The 22,356-nt window shown below is 26.7% G+C and overlaps 2 protein-coding genes across 5 annotated transcripts; both read right to left on the bottom strand.

The window, feature by feature from the left end:
* Positions 1-1,134: 1,134 nt before the first annotated feature.
* On the bottom strand, positions 1,135-5,049 carry LOC119683004. Its single transcript, XM_038096597.1, has 2 exons — positions 4,801-5,049; positions 1,135-1,501 (listed from the first exon to the last, which is right to left on the bottom strand). The coding sequence occupies exons 1-2, from the start codon at positions 4,906-4,908 to the stop codon at positions 1,217-1,219; spliced, it is 393 nt and encodes a 130-aa protein (XP_037952525.1). The 5' UTR covers positions 4,909-5,049; the 3' UTR covers positions 1,135-1,216.
* A 1,416-nt stretch (positions 5,050-6,465) lies between these two features.
* LOC119679542 (monocarboxylate transporter 10) lies at positions 6,466-20,965 on the bottom strand. Of its 4 annotated transcripts, none has more exons than XR_005252406.1 (5): positions 20,853-20,936; positions 19,561-19,915; positions 8,401-9,549; positions 7,683-7,779; positions 6,466-6,587 (listed from the first exon to the last, which is right to left on the bottom strand). XR_005252406.1 is itself a non-coding variant. In XM_038091955.1 (5 exons), exons 2-5 carry the CDS (start codon positions 19,892-19,894, stop codon positions 6,559-6,561), a joined length of 1,617 nt encoding a protein of 538 aa, XP_037947883.1. In that variant the 5' UTR covers positions 19,895-19,915; positions 20,901-20,965; the 3' UTR covers positions 6,466-6,558. The 4 variants fall into 4 exon arrangements, 3 of the variants coding, with proteins under 3 accessions (XP_037947883.1, XP_037947882.1, XP_037947884.1); XM_038091955.1 differs by having other exon boundaries at positions 7,683-7,787; positions 20,901-20,965; XM_038091954.1 differs by having other exon boundaries at positions 7,683-7,787.
* Between the last annotated feature and the right edge of the window lie 1,391 nt (positions 20,966-22,356).

Raw genomic sequence — 22,356 nt, 5'->3', positions numbered from 1 at the left:
CAATGATTTACTGTTCCATTTAAATATCATATCATATCGCTACTCTGCACTATTATAGTTATTTAGTTTAAAATCCGAATTACTTAACCTGCGGTTGAATTATATTTAAAAATAGAAATTTCATATTTAAAACCATTTCAATTTAAAACCGCTTCACAGCCGTACTTCATATTGTCTTATTAATATAATTAAACTGACAGTTCTTCTGTCTACTGTATGAATAATATTTTAGTTAAGCATAGGAAGCAAGCCAGGTAACCTTCATGGCCGCGCTTTGAAAATAAGGACTATACGGAGTATGAAATACTATCGTATGCAATATGGTACATGTCGTTAGTTTTATAAGATTTAAAAAATTAATAAGAATTAATTGCAGTAGGTTCCATTATAATGGAATATTTTTTTAAATGGTTTAGTATAATTCGTGATAGTCAAAAAAAAAAAATTAAAATTTAATCTCAATTAGCCCGTTTTATTTTATATCTCGTTTTGTACATTTTATGGTGGATTCTGTTTGCTCAATTTAAAATATTTTAAGTGATTTTAGTTATTAGTAGAGATTTGTTTAAACTTACATTTTTATCATAATCAAGGAATTCACATATTATAAATTACATATCACAAGTATATATACCTAATAAAAAATTTAATAGAAGAAGCTGCAATTTATTTAAGTTACGACTCCCTTGAATATTATTGAAAGAGGTTATAATTAATCCATCATCAGAATAATAGTATATTGGATATAACCAAAGATATAATTTTATTGTCTTCTAAATTCTCTTCAATAATATGAAAGATGTGTGTTCTGATTTTGTTGACTCCATACTTAACTTTAAACTCTTACTTCAACCATAGTTACTCAAAGTATCAAAGGGTGTAGATAATATATATCCTTAGAAATTATAAAAGGTTGCCAAATATTATATACGTTTATATTATAAACGTTTGCACAGTTGAGGGGGTCCCAAATATTAAGCAAGTCTATATCAAATCTTTCACTTTTAGTAATAAATAAAATCCTATACATTTTTATGCGTATGTATTTGAAAAAATATATAAATACAATATATTACAATTAATATATAAGTAAACAACAATTTGCTTGGACTAATAAAGCATATTAAACAATTTTTTTATTAAGGTTATATAATACGGGTATTTTATTTAAACACATTCTCTTAAACTATAAGCGACTTTTTCATAGAATGAAAAGCTATTTGTCGAAATTCCTACTGAGGAGCAAAAACTCATACGAGTACATCTCAGCAAAAGTCAAGAAAATTTTTTTTGATAATTTAAGGGTTTCAGTACTATAAACCTTAAATTCGGCGGAAACATCAGTTAAATTATTGTAAAGCCATTGCTCCATCTTTAATGGTATTAAGTTAATTTTCTTAGCGACTACATTGATTGTACCAACGGTCGACAAATCCTGTAGAGAAGCCATGATTGCACATCTTGTACAAGCTATTTGTAAAGATAGAAAAACATATTGCATCTACAAAAAAGAAAATAAAGACAGCATTTAATATATAAAAAAATTAGAGTTGGATATTTTTATTATATTTAATTTGGATGGCTTATTGACACATTTTAATTGGTGTCATATATTAGCTCTACTCTATTTTGTAGGTGGACGTGTTATATAACTGAATAAAACTGTATGAAATATGATTAAATTTACTAGTATTTATAAAAATTGACATATTTTACAATAAAATTTTCTCTATAAAATACTATATGATGTTTTACTAATTTTTTTTCACCCAGAATCGCTGACCTCTGGTCATTTAATCTGCTATTGTTACAACGAAGAACAACCAACGACCCATTTGTATGAAGTGTCAATAAGAATTTCGGAATTTCAGACTACAATAAATTTGAATATTTGATTAAATAATTCATCGCTTGTCCATTATCTGTTATTGATCATTTATTTTGTACTATTTATTTATTTGGTTCACCAGGTATATGGCGGACTATTAATGTCATATTTTTTGAGGCAAAAATTACGTATTCGTAAAGTCAACTATTATTTCTTCAATATAAATGGATATATTTTGATTGACAGCTGTACTTGCCAAAAAAATATGAGGAAACAAAATTACTATTTGTTACGGAATCAATTGAAAACATATCAATACGAATATTCAAAAGGTACTAGCAAAATTTTTATATGAAATCATCTTGAAGTCAATATACAGACGTATCATATCAAACCATATCAAAAAAATAGCATTTGAGAACGAAAAATAGCGACGCATTACGTTAGGACTGACCAAATAGGCTTCCATTGACGCCTGTTGTTTTCGTGTTTTACACGTGCAGACAAACGAAATTTATTAATTGGCTACGTCTTTATACACTTTTAAATTTATATATATTTTGTTTACATTTTAAATTTTTAATAATTTTTTATTTATTTTAATTTTGTTTATTTTTATTACTTTATTTATTTTATTAATATTTGTTAATTAGTAGAATAATAATTATAATGAGAATAACTTTTAAATATAACTTGAAATCTATTCAATTTTATTTACAAATTAATATATTTATTCTAATAAACATAAACATAAGAAAGCAAATTAATATGGAACATCTCCTGCAACTATTTTGAGAAAAGAGAACATTTGCTCTGTATCCTAAAAGATTTTTGACTTTTTATATCTTAACGTATACAAAAGTTTTTGCCTCGGATTAAAAATAAAACTGAAACAAAAATAAAACCGTTACATCTGAATGAATCCTAATTTTTTGAGTTATCGCCCTAACATAATTAAGTAACATAAATTTTTAATATTTAAAATAATATTAAAGTCTAACGAGGTTTTTCGAAAAGTAGTGAACTACAACAACAAAAGTTATTTTTATATTATTTTAATTAATTGAATTTTTGGCTGACCATACAGCTGTTTCGAGTATTGCCAAATACCCATCATCAACGGTTAATTTTTTGAGACTGCAAGTACCAGGAATCGAATTCTTGTCCTCCAAATTTGAAGCTCAGAATCAGCGCACCTTACCAACCGACCCCAAGCCGTACTTGACTTTTGTTTTCGCACTTTTTTCTGGAGTTTTGTTCATTTGCTGTGAAAATTTTTATCAACAAATTCATTTGCTGCATTTATATTAGAACGAAATCATAAACCAACTGTAGAATAGTTGAATTAATTAATTAATTATATTTTTATTTTTAATTGTTAAATTTATATTGTTTGAATAGGCATTATTTGTTGGATGATTTTTTAACTCTAACAAAATAAAAAAATTTCTTTTTTAAAATTTACTTTTTATTTTCTAAAAAAAATATCAAATAATCACATTTTCAAATGTTGAATTTCTGATTGAAATTCTTTCAACACTCTTTAGTTTTCAACGCTCGATAATGACGTCAATGACCAAATTTTTTGGGGCCTATATATGGTGTATTTAAAATTTTGTTATTAAGAATTCACAAATTACAGTTTTTTATAAAGTCTGTTGCACGTCACATTTATGTTTGAAATTCTCTAAATACTCTCAAGTTCATCCAAGGGAGCTTATTGCGCGTATTCATATTTTCGTCACAGTAATTGTTGGTCATATACAAAATAATGTCATAAAAATTTAATAGATGTAATCATTAATTTATATGCTTAGCACATTCTGTACAAATGAAGACTAAAACGTCAAACTATTTTTTGTATTATTTAAGCTCAATAACCCTGATTATTATTAATTACCATAAATATTTTTCAAATATTATGCTAATTTTAAAGGTCAATTTTTTAATATTTTCTTTTCTATTAAAAAAATTCTATATTGCAACTATATAAGTTGCAAAATGCTAAATGCATTTTACTAGAGAAGAACACTGTGACCTAATTAACATAGTAATCCAAAATTTTAAGTGTATACTATTTATGGTTAATATTATATATGTATATGGGAATTACTTATAACCTATTATAACTTATTTGTTATAGAATTAAATATTAGTAATATATTATAAAACGCAAATAACAATAACAAATAACAATTCTGTTCACCGTTTAAGGGGACCGTACTTTGTATGAAAACTGACAAATGGGGACTATTATCTCTGCATTGTTAAGAGATCGCCTATTCCACAGAGTTTCACTATGTTTTTTTTCGGGGTGCCCTTTTGATTTTAAAACTAGCAGAATTTACTACGTTATTATGACGAATACATAAAAAATCGTTATTAAGAAACTTACTAAAAAAGGGTCTGTTTGTAAAAATTCATTTTGTGAATTTTTTTTTATATGAAAATCACGTTGAATTACAAATGCAGCAAAGGTCAAATAGAATTAAATAATTTTTAATTTATTAATTATAATTGGTGCAATTATAAAAAATGTAATAATAAAAGTATGAGCTCCATCAACTATATTACATATTTCATATCTTTTCATAAAAACTTTAGGATGACCCAATTTTGGTCGAATGAAAATTCTTAATAAAACTCATGCTATTCCTTTTCACGGTCGTTCAATAAAATATAGTATACCACAATATTCAAAAGAGTTCTATATATGTATACTCGTATTTACAGAAACTTTAGAAGTCAAAAGTTACAATTCAAAATTCCTACACTTTTAATAAAATAACTTATATACACACATATCCTAGTTTCTAAAAATTTTATACACAGAAATTCACTAGCACAATAAGTGACAGACTAATATGTATTGAATATTAATTTACCGCGATGCATCTTCTATTTAATGTATAAAATATTATATTAATCATTATCATTTTATTTTATTGTTTATTGTAAAATTTTCTAATTACCTTGTATTTACTGTTTCCGGATAATAGTGCTGTTGTGTGTTTTAACAGTTGACAGCTACATATGGTAGAAACCTGTTTCCTAATATATGCATATGTTCTTAAAGTCATTCTCGTTCGATCTGAGAATAATCCAAAACCACACTTCAAAGACTGTATAACTTCATATACTAATTTCGATTGACGGCAAATGCCATAATCGTATAAGGATAAAATTAGATATTATGTAAATGAAGTTAGGTTTTTCTTATTAGTTTTCTTATAATTATTTATAATATTTATGTTTTATATATTATAAATTATTGAAAATGTTAATTTTGTAAATGTAAATATGACCTAAATTTAATAAAAGAAATACTACTACTACTACTACTAATTTCGTGTATAGGTTTACAGACTTCGTTCAAGTATTGTTTTAAGATCTCGTTATTACAGTTTGAACCTGGTGATCATCAAAAACTGTGAATTAATAGTGAAGAAGACGTAAAAGGACACCTGAACGTTCTTTGACGCATTAATGGGTCAAACATTTTTCAACTAATTGCTTTGAGATAAGTCCTATTGGCGATAAAAACGCATTGGAAAAATTATATTTAACTCTTATCCTGTGATATGTAAACGATACGCAACAAATGAAGTACCACAAGGTTCAATTCCAGGATCGATATTATATTTTGAAAAAAAATAATAAGAAAACCAATTATGCCGAAAATTGAGTTTTGCGAAAAAATCTGTTAGTTAAGTAGTCTCAAAATACATAGAAAAAGCCACAAATATTCTCTTTGAGAATATTCAAAGAGGTAGTACTGTCCAAGAAACTAATCTGTAAGCTGACACAGTTTTAAATAAAATTTATTTCAGTACTTTTATTTATGCACGTTCTTGACATATTTTTAAGTGTCAATATCAAATTACAATAATAAAATAAATATTTGAGAATCACTTTTATTTTACGGTTAATAACACAAAGTTAGTTGATTCCACAGCTTTTCAAAATTAAAACGTATTCATAGAATTTTTTCAAACATCAATCATGTGCAGTCATAGTTTGTATTAAAGTAGTGCGTTTCTGACTTTGATTTCTGATTGTGAGATACCTTAGCAATGCGTTAAACAAGTTGTTTGGTAAGGCATTGGAATGTATAATAATAATATGATTAACATTATTATTTACTATGAAGTACAATATTTGATTGACCTTCAAAAGATTAGGGGATTAAATTAAGTGTAAAGAAAGTAATAATTTAGAACCATTTAAGTTTATTAATTTATTAGTTATTGATTATTGGGGGAAGCTTATTAGTTTGAACCTTAATGACAAACATCAAGAAAAATCAAGAAAGCATATCTTAGAACCACAAAAAAAAATTCATATGAAAGTAAAGTTCATATATAAAAATTGTTTTAATAGTAAAAAACAAATGTAAGAAATTTAAGAGAAAAATATTTGTTTTTGTAAGCTATGCTTTATGGAGGCTATGTTTACAGTACAACTGAATTTGACAATTTCTTACAATTTTATTTAATAAACATTCTGTTAAATAAAAACTCAAAATAATTAACATATTTTAAGGAATGCTTAAATGGATAATATTATTATTACAATTGAATTTTTCAATTTCTTAATGTTTTATTTAAGTAAATAGTTATAAATCCATGTAAAAAAGCTTAAAATTAATAAAAATTTATATATATAATTTAATGGTAGACCAAACAAAGATTTTAATTACAATGTAGTACATGTGCCAGAATTTTAAGCGACTACGACTCCCGGTCATCATTTATTGATTCTGTAAAATAAATAAAACTCTTATTTAGCAAATAATTTGAACTTTTCTTATATAAAATTGCACTACAAACTTACAGTTTTAAAAAACTTAATTATTTATGCTATATAAATATATTATTGTCTCTAAAATTAATATCTACTTTATTAAAACAATAATAGTCAAGCAACAAAATTTTATTTTTAATCGTTTTTATTAAAAATTATTACAGAAAACTGAAATAATATTATATAATTGATTGGTTAATAAAGCGTAAACAAGCTCGTTATTTATGTAAAAAAATATATGCATATATTACAAAAGCAATATAAAATAAAAAAGCAGAATAAATCATTATTATTAAATTAATTTACAAAGGTTTTTATTTAAAAATACAAAATAAAATACATACTCATCGCCTTTGAAAAAATATTAAGATCCGCACCAAAAATAAATTTTTCTAAACAGTTTAACCCAGTAGCACCCTATTGTATATTTTTTATTTTATATAAACTATCAAATACTAAATATACTTGTTTTAAAAAAAATGTATATATTAGAAATAATTTTTCAAAGTTCTCCCGAGACATAATTAAATTAATATGTTTTAATCTTTGCAGCTAAATGCGTTCAGGCCACACAAAAGAAGTCGAGGTGAGTTAAGGAAATTTATTTTAAAGATGTTAGTAACTATAAGTGTTTAGCTGAAAGACTATTTCGCATATTATGGAATTATTGGCATCTTCACAATTCATTAATTAACCTTCTGGATAAAATGTTTTAAAAGAGATCAGTAATAATAACCCGTGTATGGAAGCAAAGCAAAACATGCAAGCAATTAAAGTTCATGAACTTAGTAAATTGAATAATTATATCGACGTTTACTTTGATAACTAACATTTTTTTCCCCTATTATTTCATTACTTAAGCCTCTGTCACCAAGATTTTGAGCAGTAATTAAAGAAGACATGCAATCCTTGTTAATTAAAGCAGTTTCCGAGCAAATTGGTTTATTAGTTATAAGCTGTCTATTAAAATTATCACAACTTTGTACTTTAATTACATTAAGACTTTTTACTGCATAGCATATTCGATTAAAAACAGAATTTGAATTAGTACCTGGACCGTCTGAACGTATCTTGCCATTCGAAGATAATACTTTTCCATTAGCAGAATCAATGTTGACGCCATGTTCATTCATAAGGCATTCTTGAAGCTTGGATTCTAAATTTTAATAATAATACATTAAGACCGAAAAGTTTTCGGAAATTCTCATTTAAAATTCGCGCGCTGTATATTTTTCGATATTTTAAGTTTATGTAGTTTGGCAGCAATTAAGGACAATTACTATGCCAAAAATGAGCGCGATCTGTCAGACAGTTCGTTTACGGCAGCTGTTGAAACCAGTTCACCTCAGTAGTGCGTTGCGAAAAAAACAATGGAAAAAAATATTGAACAAAGAGTTTGCATCAAATTTTGTGTTTCGAACGAAATTTCGTGTGCAGAATCGTTGCGAATGCTACAAAAGGCTTATGGGGAATCAGTTTTATCGAAAACTCAAGTTTATGAGTGGTACAAAGCCTTTCAGGACGGTCGTACGACCGTCGAAGACATTTCGCAACGCACTACTGAGGTGAACTGGTTTCAACAGCTGCCGTAAACGAACTGTCTGACAGATCGCGCTCATTTTTGGCATAGTAAATAAGGACAGTGCTGCCAAACTACATAAACTTAAAATATCGAAAAATATACAGCGCGCGAATTTTAAATGAGAATTTCCGAAAACTTTTCAGTCTTAATGTATATCTTTATATGATAAAATGTAAATAATACTCACCACTTTTATTCCAGCTGTTTTCTTGCACATCAATTATATCCTCTATATCATTTTTTTGTATTCTTAGAATATTTTTACTGTCCTGCTCATCTCGTACAAATCGAATCAGAAACAACATTCCTGCGCCAATTAAAGGAGGTATACCAGCAATTGTAAATGGAATGCTATATGAACCAGTAGTGTCGTAGATTTTTCCAGCAATTGGAGGACCAATAGTTAACGGCAGTGAGCTTAAACCCAACAAAAATCCAATAGCTTGCGTAGCGCCAGACGGTCCACATATTTGGTATGCTATCGGCCCCAGTAAGGAAATAAAACATCCATCAAATAATCCCATCATTAAAATAAAAACTATCAGTATTAAATAAGAGCTTGCTAGTGGAAGCAACATTGTAATTGTACCGATGCAAACAAGTGACAACTGTTGTAAATAGATGCGATTTACTCCTGGCAAATCAGCTATTACGCCAAATATTAACCTGCCAATTCCCGAAGTTATGCCTATACACATTACAGGTAAATTTTCGTTCTTTCCAGGGAAAACACTTTTCACAAATTTCATCATATGAACATATGGTACAAAGTAACCAAAAAGTGCTAATGGCACACATAACGCCCATATAACGTACTTCTTACTCTTCCAAATTTTTACATTTATCACAGAATGTAACATAAGACTTACACGTGAACGACCAGGCTTTCGTTTTGGAGGCTCCGGTGGAGGATGCAAAGGCTTATATACGAAAGAACACACAATAACGAAACAAGATAATAAACTCATTACTTGCAGTGTCATTTCCAAGCCGTGCCCTTCTAATAAATAATCCATTGCTGGTGGAAGTATTATTGTAAAAACGCTTGATCCTGCTGTAACAAAACCATTCACTTTTCCTAAGTATCGCTTGAAATAATGACCTAAAATAGCCAAAGTAGGTGTGTATGCCAACGCAGCACCAAATCCAAACATTATTCCATACGATATGTATAAGGTGCTTATGTTTTGGGTACAAAATGAAGATATAAGTAGTCCTCCTGTCGATAACAAACCTCCTATCAAAGTTGTTAATCGCAGACCAATTTTATCTGTTAGACATCCAGCTATAGGCGAAAACAAAAATGTTGTACCAATAGTCAAAGATCCAACAAGCGCTAAAACCAAAAAAGTTAACAGCTTTAGTACAAAATTTTTCACCAATTTAATTCTTAAATTTTTAATATTAATAGAGATGAGCATGATAATAAAAACCTTTTTCAGTATTGCAATAAAATTATAATTATAATGATAAATTTTACAGCTATATTAAATTGAGAGCTCTGTTCAGGCAGAGAATTATAAACATAAACAATGAATAATTATTGTGACTAACTACCAACAACGGATTTTATACCACCTTCACGAATGTCGTCAGTGAGCAAACTAAGGCCACGATTAAAATCATTGTACCAGTAGCAGCGTTTCACAATGGCAAAGGATAAAGTTTTAGCGCCAAATGTGGAAGTAACTTGATCGATGCACTCTTGTCTTGATAATCCACGTCCACGTCGAAATTCGTAATAAATCATCGCATGAAAATTTTCTCATGTTAATTCCATTTTTTCTCGAACACTCAATTTACAAATCACTGTAAATAACACAAATAACGCTATTTTGACAAAAAGTCTAAGGCAGGTTATGTTTAATAATGCCAAACTTTCATATGGAAACGTCAGATGACAACAATCAGTGTTTCCTAGGCTGAAAATATAAATAGTGACCCTCGTAATTGAGCATTTTATACAAATGCTAAATAGTTCATTAAGACAACAAGATCAAATGCAGGTCTGTATTTTATCCAATGAATTTGGTCTAGATAGTTTCAGAAAATCCTTAATATAATCAAGGCAGTGCATCAACAGTTCCATTACAGAGTGTTGTATAACGGGTTCTTGTGAAACACATTTGATGTAGAAAGATGATGCCTCCAACATCATTTACTTTGGCAATGAATGCTATTCCAAAAATATCAATGATGATGAACACGAAGGTAATATATCGACTAAACCATAATTATTTTCTACATAATGTAAACAGGATGGCAAAGATGCGAAAAGTTACATCTGCTTAATAGCTCCAAAAATGGAATCTGAAAAGCAGTCGTTGATATCAAGAACTTGGAGAAGAATAATACACATTGAACTTCTCACCGCTCAATATTACTCCACTGAACTTCTCGCCGTATGATTCACTTGAAATGATGGGCAACATAATGAGTATGCAGGCTATTGTGTTAGCCCTATGCTTTACGAGAAGTTAATTGCAAAGAAAAAATAATAGCTCTACTCAGGTATTACTCACAAAGAAGCTTAACAGTTAAGGAAAAAATTATTGAAAATTTTAGCTAACTTAGAATTTTTTGTGGGAACCATTAGTATATATGGGCATCAGAGATCATTCTTACTCTATTTTTATGTCTCTTAAAATAATTAGAGTTTTGTTAATGTCTTCAACCATCAATTATTGGTAGTACTTTAACTAAACTTCAAGACTATTACTATATATAACAAAGTGTTTTCATGTTGACTAGTGCATTTTTAATATTTCTATTTCCTATTGGCGTATCTAACATACACCGATTTTAAAAATTTTTTAAAAATGTTTCTTATATTTTTTAGTTCTATATTAAGATTTTTATTAATATTTTCTGTCGATATGAAACATTTTTTCAATATTTCTTTGAATAAAAATATTACTTTTAAACGTTTCCTGTTGTGGTATGTTACAAGCTTAATAATTAAAATTTTAATATACGTCAATAATAATCAAATTTGTATTAACACGAGATTTTGTTATCAATAACCAAAATGTCCGCTTAGGCAAACATCTTAATTATGTATTAATTACCATAATACTATCACACTATTATCAATGCTATCACCTAAAATATCAGAGTTTAAAAATATATGTTAACAATCATAATCATAAAAAAAAGCGAAACAGCATCTTATTGGTCCTATTGGTCCGTTTTATATATATACATTAGGGTGGCCGTTATTTACGAATGTATTCAAATTTTAGATTCCACCCCCTAAATTTATTCAAATACTCAAAAAACTACTAAATGTGAAGTTTTAGACTAATCAGATAATGTTTAGAGGTCGCTCATCGACCTTTTTATTTTTTTAATAAAAATATGTTAAAATTTTTCAAATTTTTGCTATATTTAATTTATTATGGTCTCCTATAGAAATCCTGACGTCATCTTTTTGTTATCGCAAAAGTCATTTTTTAAATGTATGAAAGCATCGATTTAAATTTGCCTGCTCAAATTAAAAATCATTCATATTCTTTCACTTTGGTGACTAAAAATTTACTTTCAATATGAGTCTCTTATCACATTTAGTTAGTTATTTGTACAATGAGTTACAATTTTCTACAATACAAAATACATTTTTAAATATATTTGTTTGTATTTTCAATAAATTTTTTCAATACAGGATCGATTATTAATTTCACAATCAAACTTCAAAGTGGTTAGTTAGGAACTGTTTCATATGCCTATTATATAAAGTAAACGTGATCAAAGCAAACGAGAAAACATTCGTGTTATTGCGTATTTTAGATGTGACTTTATCTTTTTTAAGATTTTTGAAAATCATAAGCTTTTTGTGAAATCTATCCATATTATCATTACTAGGTGTTTTCGTACAAAACACATAATTATTAGTAATATTTAAATAAGTACTTTTGCGTTATCACTGTAAAAACGTACTTCGTGTAACTCACGTAGAGATTAGGATTTTGCTTACCTTTATAATATCAATTGCTTTGAATTTCCTGACTTTTTGATGGATGACAGATAAGGATAATGGTAACTTACTGATAATCGCAAGCTAGTAGCAGCGCTGTCTCTTGAGAATATCTGCTGACATAACCTCCTTTCTGAATCGCAATGGTTAATAGACATATGTTCTAGTGTTATAGACATTTCCAAAAATGTAGATCAGTGTAAATTTATTCAAATAAGTTAGCTTAGTTTTAAAGTTCTTATAGCTTTGAAACAACTTATAAGATTGAAGAAAAAACTTTAAGATTGAAAAAACTTTACTTAAATCATAGACAGTGTGATTTAGTGGCGTCAAAATTGTGTCTAATTAAGTGATTTTGGTGAATTTGTGTATTTGCTACCGAAATTTATTTGCATATATGTATAGTAGTATATAGGATTTGCCTATTGTAAGCTTTTCTAACAATATTATCAATATGTCAAGAAAAAATGAAATGATAATGTGACGCAAAAAGTTTTGGGCAGTAACAAATATATGTGCGGTCTTTGGAATAAAAAGTATTTTGTTCTCAGTCAATGATTAAAGAATTTTTAACGTAGAAATACAAGTTCACTATAATAAAATATGCGCTTGAGCATATACATATATAGTATTATTATATTATTAATATATTTTATTACTATTATTTAATCCTTTTAATCCTAGGTGGAACAGATTTTATTACTATACTTGTATAATATACTTTTCCTGTTGTATATTATGCTTTTAAGCATACTGCTTTAAAAATACGATTAGTCATCGCTTCTAATTTGCTAGGTACTAGTTTTAAGCTTGGCACTAGTAATCCAAACAAATTATATATGGACTATAAACTAATTAAAAAATTCGAATAATTCCTAAGACCACTGATGACGAGTATTCGGCAATACTCGAAACAGGGTATGGTCATCCAAACTTCAAAAAATTAACTAAAATGTTTATTGTTGTCTTTACATTTCTATTTGAACTCTTATAACTTTTAAATAGTTTCTTTTCGTCATAAGACGTGTCATTTGAGACAAAAAAAATTAACATTATAAAAATCTTTACTTTAATGCAAACAATTTAAAAAGTTGAAAAATATATATATTAGTATTATATTCAATATTCAATATTTTACATTGCTGAAGAAAATAGTTTTCTTGAAAGTATTTTTTTATTTATTTTGTTATTGCACATATAATTTATTTATTTAATTTATTAGCAAAAAATAATTAAATTTCTTATGAAAGTTTAGATGGTTGAGTCTGTACAATAAGTAAAGTAGTTCTCACTCATAAAACACCATTTTTTTGGCTTTTTGTGATTTTATAAGGGTGTATTCCTATATTTGCTTATTCCTATATAAAAATTCAAATCTAAAAATTTTAATTAAATACATGACAAGTGGTTGTCAAGACTGTGTGCATAACACTATCAGCTGTCCACTTAGTATGTTAATTGACAGACAACGCCGCTTTGGGTTTCATAGGAACGACTTACTTCATAAATCAAATATGCACTAAAAAGCTAGACAGCAAAGTAACTTTAATCTTTTAACCGCACTTTAGGATCGAATAAAACAAAAAACAAACTACCGACCAACTAATCAAATTAACAGCAAGTTTATTGGGGCATCACAAACTCAATTGATTCAAACTGAAGTTGAATTTCCATATCTAAGCGCAATAAAACAAAACGATTTTAAAGTCGAGACAAAAGTATTTAATTACCTTACATGAACAATAAATTTAAATAATTTAAATTTTGCAAACAAAAGAAAAAAATTAGAACAATTATTTGTATATTTGAATAGACAAATGCATCTGATGTTGAAGTTATTTTTCTGACACATTTCTTAATGATTTTTTCTGATTAGCGTGTAACACTTTGATAAGAAGCATTGCAGTTCAGAACCTAATAAAAAACAAATATTTTTCTAAGCAAATCTGCAGCTATAAAAAGATATCTTAATAACTGTTTAACTAGATTACAGATTTGAAACGAAGTGAACTTACTGCAACTATGCAAAACTATATTTATAGTATATGAATACCACTTTTGTCAAATATTTCAAATTTCTAATTAATTTACTAATTTAATAAAGTTAAAGTCTGCATGTAGATACAAATATATTTAATAATATACATATATATATAAATATAAACATATTTTTTGATTTTCTTCAATTTTTTAAACAAATTTAATGATTATATTTCAGATATTATCTAAACATAAACTTAGAACTATTCTTATTATTATTAATATTGTTGTCGTTCCATTTTTTGAAAAGGAATATTACTTCTGAAATCTATTGGGCTACTGTTATAGAAATTAAACTAATCTAACCCGGACAGATAAAACATGTATAAAAATAAAGATGTTAAATTTCATTTTTTAAACATTAAATTTGAAAACTTTTAAAATAAATATACAACAATTTATAAAGCATGTAATATAACAATTCATGAACAAGCTGATGAGCTAGCCAAAACTGCATCAAAAACTGAACCCTTTTGTGGATTAAACTAGGCCAGTACAAAACAAATTATTAAGAAGAGGGAAAATCATATGCGACTGAGTACTGGGAAGACTTCCCAGGACTTAGACAAAGCAAAGCACTGATAAAACTGTACTTCTACAAAAACATTCCTAAATTCTCAAAATGTGATTTAAGGTTGATAACGGGTTTCATTACAGATCATTATGGCCTGAAATATCATCTTCATAAACTACGATTATCTGCTAATTCAGAATGCAGATTATGCCTTGAAGATGAGTAAATACTATGCATACTCTTTGTGACTGTCCAACATTAATAACGCACAGAGGAAACTTGTTTCATATAGAATTTCCCTCACTGTTCACAAAGCTTTAAAGGGCTTTGTGTAATCAATAGTGAAATTGGTAAAATAGGACTCTTCTGGTCGTAGTACCAGCAGTTGGGCGATTTCACGTCAAAGCTTTAATATTATAATAATATTAACATAACAATTCAAATTGAAGTCTGACATTTCTATAACGAACTCTCCTATAGCGGAGATTCCTCTGTTAAATAGTTTGTTTAAAGACTGCAATTTTGTCAGTTTTTTTTATATGCTTGAACTTTTCTCTAACGAATGTGCTTATAGGAATGACTTCCAAGTTTTGCCAAACACCCTAAAAAATGTTTCCGTAATGAATAACTGTGTTATTTAAATTCATCATATAATTATTTAAAAAAACGTGTTTTTTGACTAAATAAAATTAAATTATATTATTCTGTACTGTTCCTTACAGGAAAAGCAAAAAAATTTGCAGAAGTATTATATCATATAATAAGTAATAGTTCATGACTCAAATTTAAAAATTGCAAAATATAGTAGATGTCATCTGCAGTAAGAATTTAAATGCTTATTAATGACTAATGTAATATATTTATAAACTATTAAGGTATTGATATAATAAGCAAAAAAAAACTAACAAAAATTGGCATTTTCCGCAAAATTGATCTAAAACTTTATTTGAATCACCTTGAGGTCGACCTACATTAGATATCATTTTAACGAATATTTAATAAACTAAAAATTAATGTATAACATTATTGAGACAAACGGTTTTTAAGATATTAAGGATTTCTGTGTGTTTTCACATGTGTTTTTTCTATAGTACAGTCAAAATTCCATTTTGGAAAGAAAAGTTTCGACTTATGGAGACTTCGAATCGTGTATAATTTGCTCTCTAAACCCTGTTGCACCCTTTTTAATTCGAGTTATAGATAATAGGAGTTATAGTTATGGAAGTTTGACTGTATTTCCTTCATCATTTTCTAGGTTAGTTTATATCTATATCTAAGAATAAATTTCTTTTTAATTTTTTTCTATTGCTTTTCTCTAATTTTCATAAACTTAGTAACCTTTCGACAATATGTGTATGTAAAGTATAAAAAAAAAGAAATATTTATTATTTCATATTTCATAATTCCATCTATGATATTGCATTCATAGGTGTTTAAAATACGCATAATGATAAAATAATATTTTTATACATATTACCCATGATCTAGTTACTAGTAGAATAAACTCAGTGCAAGTATAAGAACATGCGAAATGAGTCTATGTCAAGGAATAGCAAACGTTCGAAATACTTCCGTAAACTTTTGAACGTACGCCAAAGAATAAACACAAGATACACTCACATATTTTTTTTTAATTTTTTTCTTTTAGTTTTCTTATTAGCGCATGTTTAAGTATTTGTTTAAGTATTCGCATATATTTTAAAAATAATTTTATGTAAAAAAAATTACAAATTAAAAGTAAACCATACTATAAGAATAAACTTTAAAGATATGAATTTATAAAGTATTGAAATTAATTCGCTGTTATTGACATTTATCAATTATACATTGCTCGTATTACTTCAATTTCTCAACGGGAATAATACAATGAAAGTCTCATAATTGAAATTGAAATTCGATCTGTTTACTTGATTCATAAAATAAATTAAGTCTAATTGAATCGAAGCATAAACATAACAAAACACATCCCACTTTGACGTCACTTCATTTACAATAACATTATTGAAAATTAAATATTTTAAAACTTATTAAATTTTAACTCTTAATATAAATATGAAATTATTCAAATAATAGATATATATTTGTATTCAACTAAAATATAAACAATAACAAAAAGTTGTAAAAATCTTCTCTTATAAGACGATGTGTGAGTACATATGTATGTATATTATGGCGAAACGCATTGCGATGAAAATACCTCATTTTTTCTGTATTTGTATTTTATACTTTAAAAGTGCTCGAATTTCCACCAAAGCTTGATCATATCGCGGAACTAATGCAAATAACTACGGATTAATAGTAAAAGCACTTGTATGGTTTCCATGATGGAGTAAAATCCACAACTGTAACTAGTGCAATAGTTAGTGGGTCAGTAATTTGTTTTTCTACTTAAAATTTGTTATACTAACACTAACAATTTTCTTAGGGTTAAGTTTCGCGAACTGGCAGTATGAATACGTACTGTCAGTTTTATATTTTCATTGAATTAACGAAGGGTACTCTAAGCCTTCGCAACTAAAAAAATAGTGGTGACAAGAACCTTGACAAAAGTCATGAATGCATTGACAAATAGTTTTTATGAGACGTTATTTATTTTTGTTCTTGGAAATATTCACTTGTAGGGCACTTGTTCAGTTTATGTGGTTTTCATTAAAACCAAATCAATGCATAAATTCCTTGAATTTTATGTTGTTCATTTTTATTTTTCCTAAATATATTCGAAATAAGTATAACTGCTAAGTGATTCTTTGTAAAGCAATCAAAATAATTGAACGCACTAAAGAATAAAAATAACGTGTACCGACAATTTTATCAAAATCTATATAAATATTCTGCACAATCATTTAAATACTAAAATTATTTTTATCGTACTAATAGATTGTATAAATTAATGTCAGATTAATGTTAGTAAAAAAATATATTGGAATGCATGTAAATATTTTTATTATAAAAGTTATTTCCATATATCCATCATTCATTATTTATTAAAAATTTTTAATAATAATTTTGTTTTTACGGGCTTATTGGTCAATAGTTAAATAATAAACTTTTTAAAAAAATGTTATTTGTTTTTAAAAGATGTTATTTTAACCGACATTTCGACTATAATATATAGTCATCATCAGGGTATAGATTATAGTCAAAATATCGGATAAAATAAAATCTTTTAAAAATAAATAAATTTTTTTTAAAAGTTTGTTATTTAAATACTGACCAATTAGCCCGTAAAAAAAACAAATTTTTATGAAAAATTATAATTGTTTGATATATAAATATTAATTAATAAATTATTTATATATTTGGCAATATCTTTAAATAGAATATTAGATAAAATTTAATTTATAAAATTTAATTTATACAATTTATAAATCGTTACCGATTTCTAGATATTAAAATTTTTGAATCTAGATTAATAGATATCTATTAATTAATTAAATATTTATATTAATCTAGATATTTATTGATCAATGGTCATTAAAACAATAAATTACTAAATATTTTTATTAATTATTATATACAATGTGTTTGTGTCTTGTTTCACATAATTGCGAAAATATTTCCTAAAGGCTATTTAAAAGACCTCTACCTCTATCTGCATTTTAAAAGAGATAACATGCAGTTAGCTTAAAAGTGATTAATTTGAATAGTCAAAAGTATTATTACAATAAAAATGTTTACAAAATGTCAAGGAAAATATTAGCTACAAAAATCATCTTTCAACTATAATATCTGAACCAATTTAAGTATAAGGATGTGTTAGATATCTACTTTGTATCTCAGTAAATATGAAAAATCGAAATAATGTTTTTTATTTACTTTTTTGGATTAAGAGATTTATAGCATTTATGCGTAGTAATTAATAAACATACAGTAAAGTATTGTACTTTCATTAGATTTATTGTATTATTTTAGAATTTAAAGTTTATTACTTTAAATACATTATTTATGATACAGAAAGTTATACTAATTATTTATACAGTAAATACATTTTTATATTGTTTTAAAATGATGGCTCTAAAATAGATAGTCTAAATAGTATAGCTTCTTTGGAAAATGGGTAATAATTAAATATTAAAAGCTTTCTAATTACTAAGTTTACAATATCTGGTAAAAGTTGTTAATATTATGAAAGCTATACCTTGGTTTGGATTGGATAATACACTGAATAGATACAAAATTATAATAACAAACTATTTTATAATTTTTGAATTCAGTTTAATTCACATCTAGAACTGATTTTGATTGTTACACATCTTTGAAGAAAATCTCGACTCAGTTCAATATATTTCTAATCTGAATTTAGATATAAAAGTTTTCCCAATAACGCATTCGAACACACCTAAAAGATCTGGGCATATCACTAGCATCTGGCATGCCGCTAACATTATGCAGACATCTGTACCCAAGAAGGATTTTTAAATAAAAAAAAAACTAACACTAATTGAGATGTGGATAAAAATTATAGTCTTTGTGTGGCTTTGTTGAGTGGTTAGATATGGAAACTAAACCATGGAAATCATTTAATTTTATATTAAATCATTATTGCTGCAAATATGTGAAGGACAAGAAGAGTGCATCGCATCTGCATTGTCACTGATCCGTGTATGTTGATTTTAAATACTAGTGACTTACTTTCATTTTATCTTGTTCAAATTTAGAAAATCTATGTAGAAAGCACGATAGACTTTAATGAATACTTTAGATTATAATAAACCCTTTAATGTATATACAGTAACTTAATGGGTAAATAGACTTAAATGGATCACTAGAAACCATGCATTTGCTTTAATCTTAATTTATTTTTATAATTATTAACTTACCAGCTTTACTTGATGCATCTTTATCGCCCTGTTCTGTTAGACGATCTGTAAGTAATGCATGGATAGAACCATATGTATTTATTATTCCAAAAATGACACCATTGCAAAGGAAAGCGCTAAGCATAACAAGCCAAGCTCGTATACCACCATCTGGAGGTTCCTTGCCATGTATATCACGACAACAAGGCGCTTCGATATGATCCGTAAATTGATCTTTTTCATTTATTTGTTCTTGTTCTTGATTTGTACATAATTTAAAACCATTAATTTTATTTGTTGGTAAAATTTGTCCATTACAAGTATCATGTTCGTTTAATGGTTCGTTTTCAGTCATTTTATAGGCACGTATTACTCTCTAAAATAAATTCAAAGAAAATTAGATATGTGATATTTAAAACTATAGGCGCCAAAAACATTTCTTTCAAAATTATATGATTTTTTTGATTGTTAATTTTTTGCAAGAGTCGTCCAAATAAACTTATAACAAAGTCTTGTATTTGCATTAATACGTTTACAATGATTTAAGAAGGATTTAAGAAGTTCCACATTCAACTAACAGATAGTTTAATTACTAATACACAACCGATGTTATCCTTATATAGAATTAAGTCCAATAATTATATACACAGTATTTAATAAGCGCTATTTTATCTGCAGTCGTAATGTGCATTTGAAACATTTAACTACAAAATTTTATAATAAAATATATTTATAATTAACAAAATGTTTTTAATTTGATAGAATTTCAAATTTTGTATTATCAAAAGCCTAATATGTAGACTTTTATAATTAAAATCGTATTTTTCTAGTTTTATCACAACAACTTTTCATGAAGCTCAAACACTTTTAATAATTTAGCATTATTACTTATAATTCACACTTTATTATTTATATAAATTTTATGTGTATTTTCATTTACTATTTACTTTCACAATGACAAATCAAACCAGAGAAAAATTTGTAGTAAAAATAATTCACTCCCTTCTGCGTTAAGAACGCAGTTTTTATACTTAAAATTTCAAAAAAAAACTGTTTGCAATAAAGTATTTATTTTCAATTTCAAAAGCTTTTTTCTTATAAATCTCACATGTAAATTAAAACGTTGAATGACTTATATATGTATCTTCATAATTAAATTTGATATATCAACACTGCACGTGTGCTAAAAAATTGATATTAATTTATTTAGTTTAATTTATTTTCAGTCAATAATTATAATTGCATCCATAACTATTTCTTTCAAAAAAGATTTTGATTCTCTAAATTTTTATCTCTAAATATACAATATATACTCGTAAAATACTGTAGTTTAGGAACTCAGAGAATATTTTTGCGCGTACGTTAGCAACTAATGTATCAGACACGACTCTACGCCTTCGTTGTCACAAGTGAAATAAGAAAGAAATCATCAATGAACAACTTAATATTGTCACAATCGTAGGTTGTAAACAACAAACTATCACAAAGTTCAACAAAAACGAACCAACAAAACAACAAAACACATTGTCACGAAATCTAGCGCTACTACCCCACGTGAAGTGGCGATGCAAGTAATGGAAACAAACAACCATATCACTATCAAATGAAATATGGATGAATAATCCTATGAAAATACTTAATAGAATATTTTAGCCCCCAATAGTACACATAATTGGGTATGAGAACTTATTTTTCATTACTTCTATTATGTTTGATATGTATATACCGATTTTTACAATCGTAAATGAATTTAGTAGTTAATTCACTATACAACGATTAAGTTCTGGTAATCAATATATGTAGAAATATAATCGATATTTTCTTTAAATATAGTTGTTAACACAACCCTATTACTACTTCTCCTTTTAAATTTGATGTCGGCTATGTAAAGTATTCAATGTCGATAAAACCTAAACACATGCAATAACTACTGGAAACAGACACATTATATGTAGATATGAACTCCATAATTTAAAACTTTTTTTTATCGACCAAACCCTCAAATTTTCAAGTTGTTTTTTTATATAAGAAGTTACCATGAATCACTAAAACGTTTTTTTTAAATTTTATTATTAATTTATTGTTTTAATGACCAAAAAAATTTTAATAATAATTTTGTTTTTTTATGGGGTAATTGGTCAATAGTTAATTAAACTTTTTAAAAAAATTTTGAAAATATTACATAGCCGTGTTCTATTCGATTCTGACTGTTCATGTTTAAATCCTAAGCGCGTTCAGATATTATCTTTATTTTTTTGTCATTGCTTAATTTTTATATTATATTGATCTTCAAATATATTATTTTCAACATCAACCACCTATAATTTATTATTGCAATTGCAAATATATAATTTGTTCTTATAATGTTGATAATATATATTTGTATATAGGAATACATGCAAGTAGGGATCAAAATAAACAATACTAATAATGATTTCAATTTAAACAAAAAAATAATAAGTAATAAGTCGAGGTTCTACATTCATCTACTTAAAACTTAACGAAAGATAGAAATTATGAACAATATCCAGAGATTAAAAATATTTTATAATCATTCAAGATTTTTAGTACAGAGCAGACTGTCAATCTTTAACTATTTCTTATAAAATAAATGAAGCATATTTTATAAAACCACCTTGTGGTGGTATAGAAAAGTTTATAGGAAGACTCCATTGTTTAACACTCTGTTTCTCACAAAAGGTTTCCATTAAATCCACAATGTTATAGTTATATCTTGAAATCCAACTTATACAATTTTCTGAATTTCCGAATATTTCAGTTTCTTCAGCTTTCATTCTTTAAAAATTTTTATTACAT

Source organism: Teleopsis dalmanni, chromosome 2 (assembly GCF_002237135.1).
Source record: "Teleopsis dalmanni isolate 2A chromosome 2, ASM223713v2, whole genome shotgun sequence".
Lineage (NCBI taxonomy): Eukaryota > Metazoa > Arthropoda > Insecta > Diptera > Diopsidae > Teleopsis > Teleopsis dalmanni.
Note: the sequence above shows the minus strand (reverse complement) of the source record. Positions and strands in the feature narration are given on the sequence as shown.

What these genes read in the sequence shown, in the direction of transcription:
- LOC119683004 (XM_038096597.1), bottom strand. Translation starts at nt 4,908, where the DNA reads ATGACTTTAAGAACATATGCATATATTAGGAAACAGGTTTCTACCATA. An exon ending in CCGGAAACAGTAAATACAAG is followed by an intron (nt 1,502 to 4,800) that starts GTAATTAGAAAA and finishes TCTTTTTTGTAG; the next exon opens with ATGCAATATGTTTTTCTATC.
- LOC119679542 (XM_038091955.1), bottom strand. Translation starts at nt 19,894, where the DNA reads ATGACTGAAAACGAACCATTAAACGAACATGATACTTGTAATGGACAA. An exon ending in AGATGCATCAAGTAAAGCTG is followed by an intron (nt 9,550 to 19,560) that starts GTAAGTTAATAA and finishes TTTTGGTTTTAG; the next exon opens with CGCTTGTTGGATCTTTGACT. An exon ending in GATACGTTCAGACGGTCCAG is followed by an intron (nt 6,588 to 7,682) that starts GTACTAATTCAA and finishes TTTATTTTACAG; the next exon opens with AATCAATAAATGATGACCGG.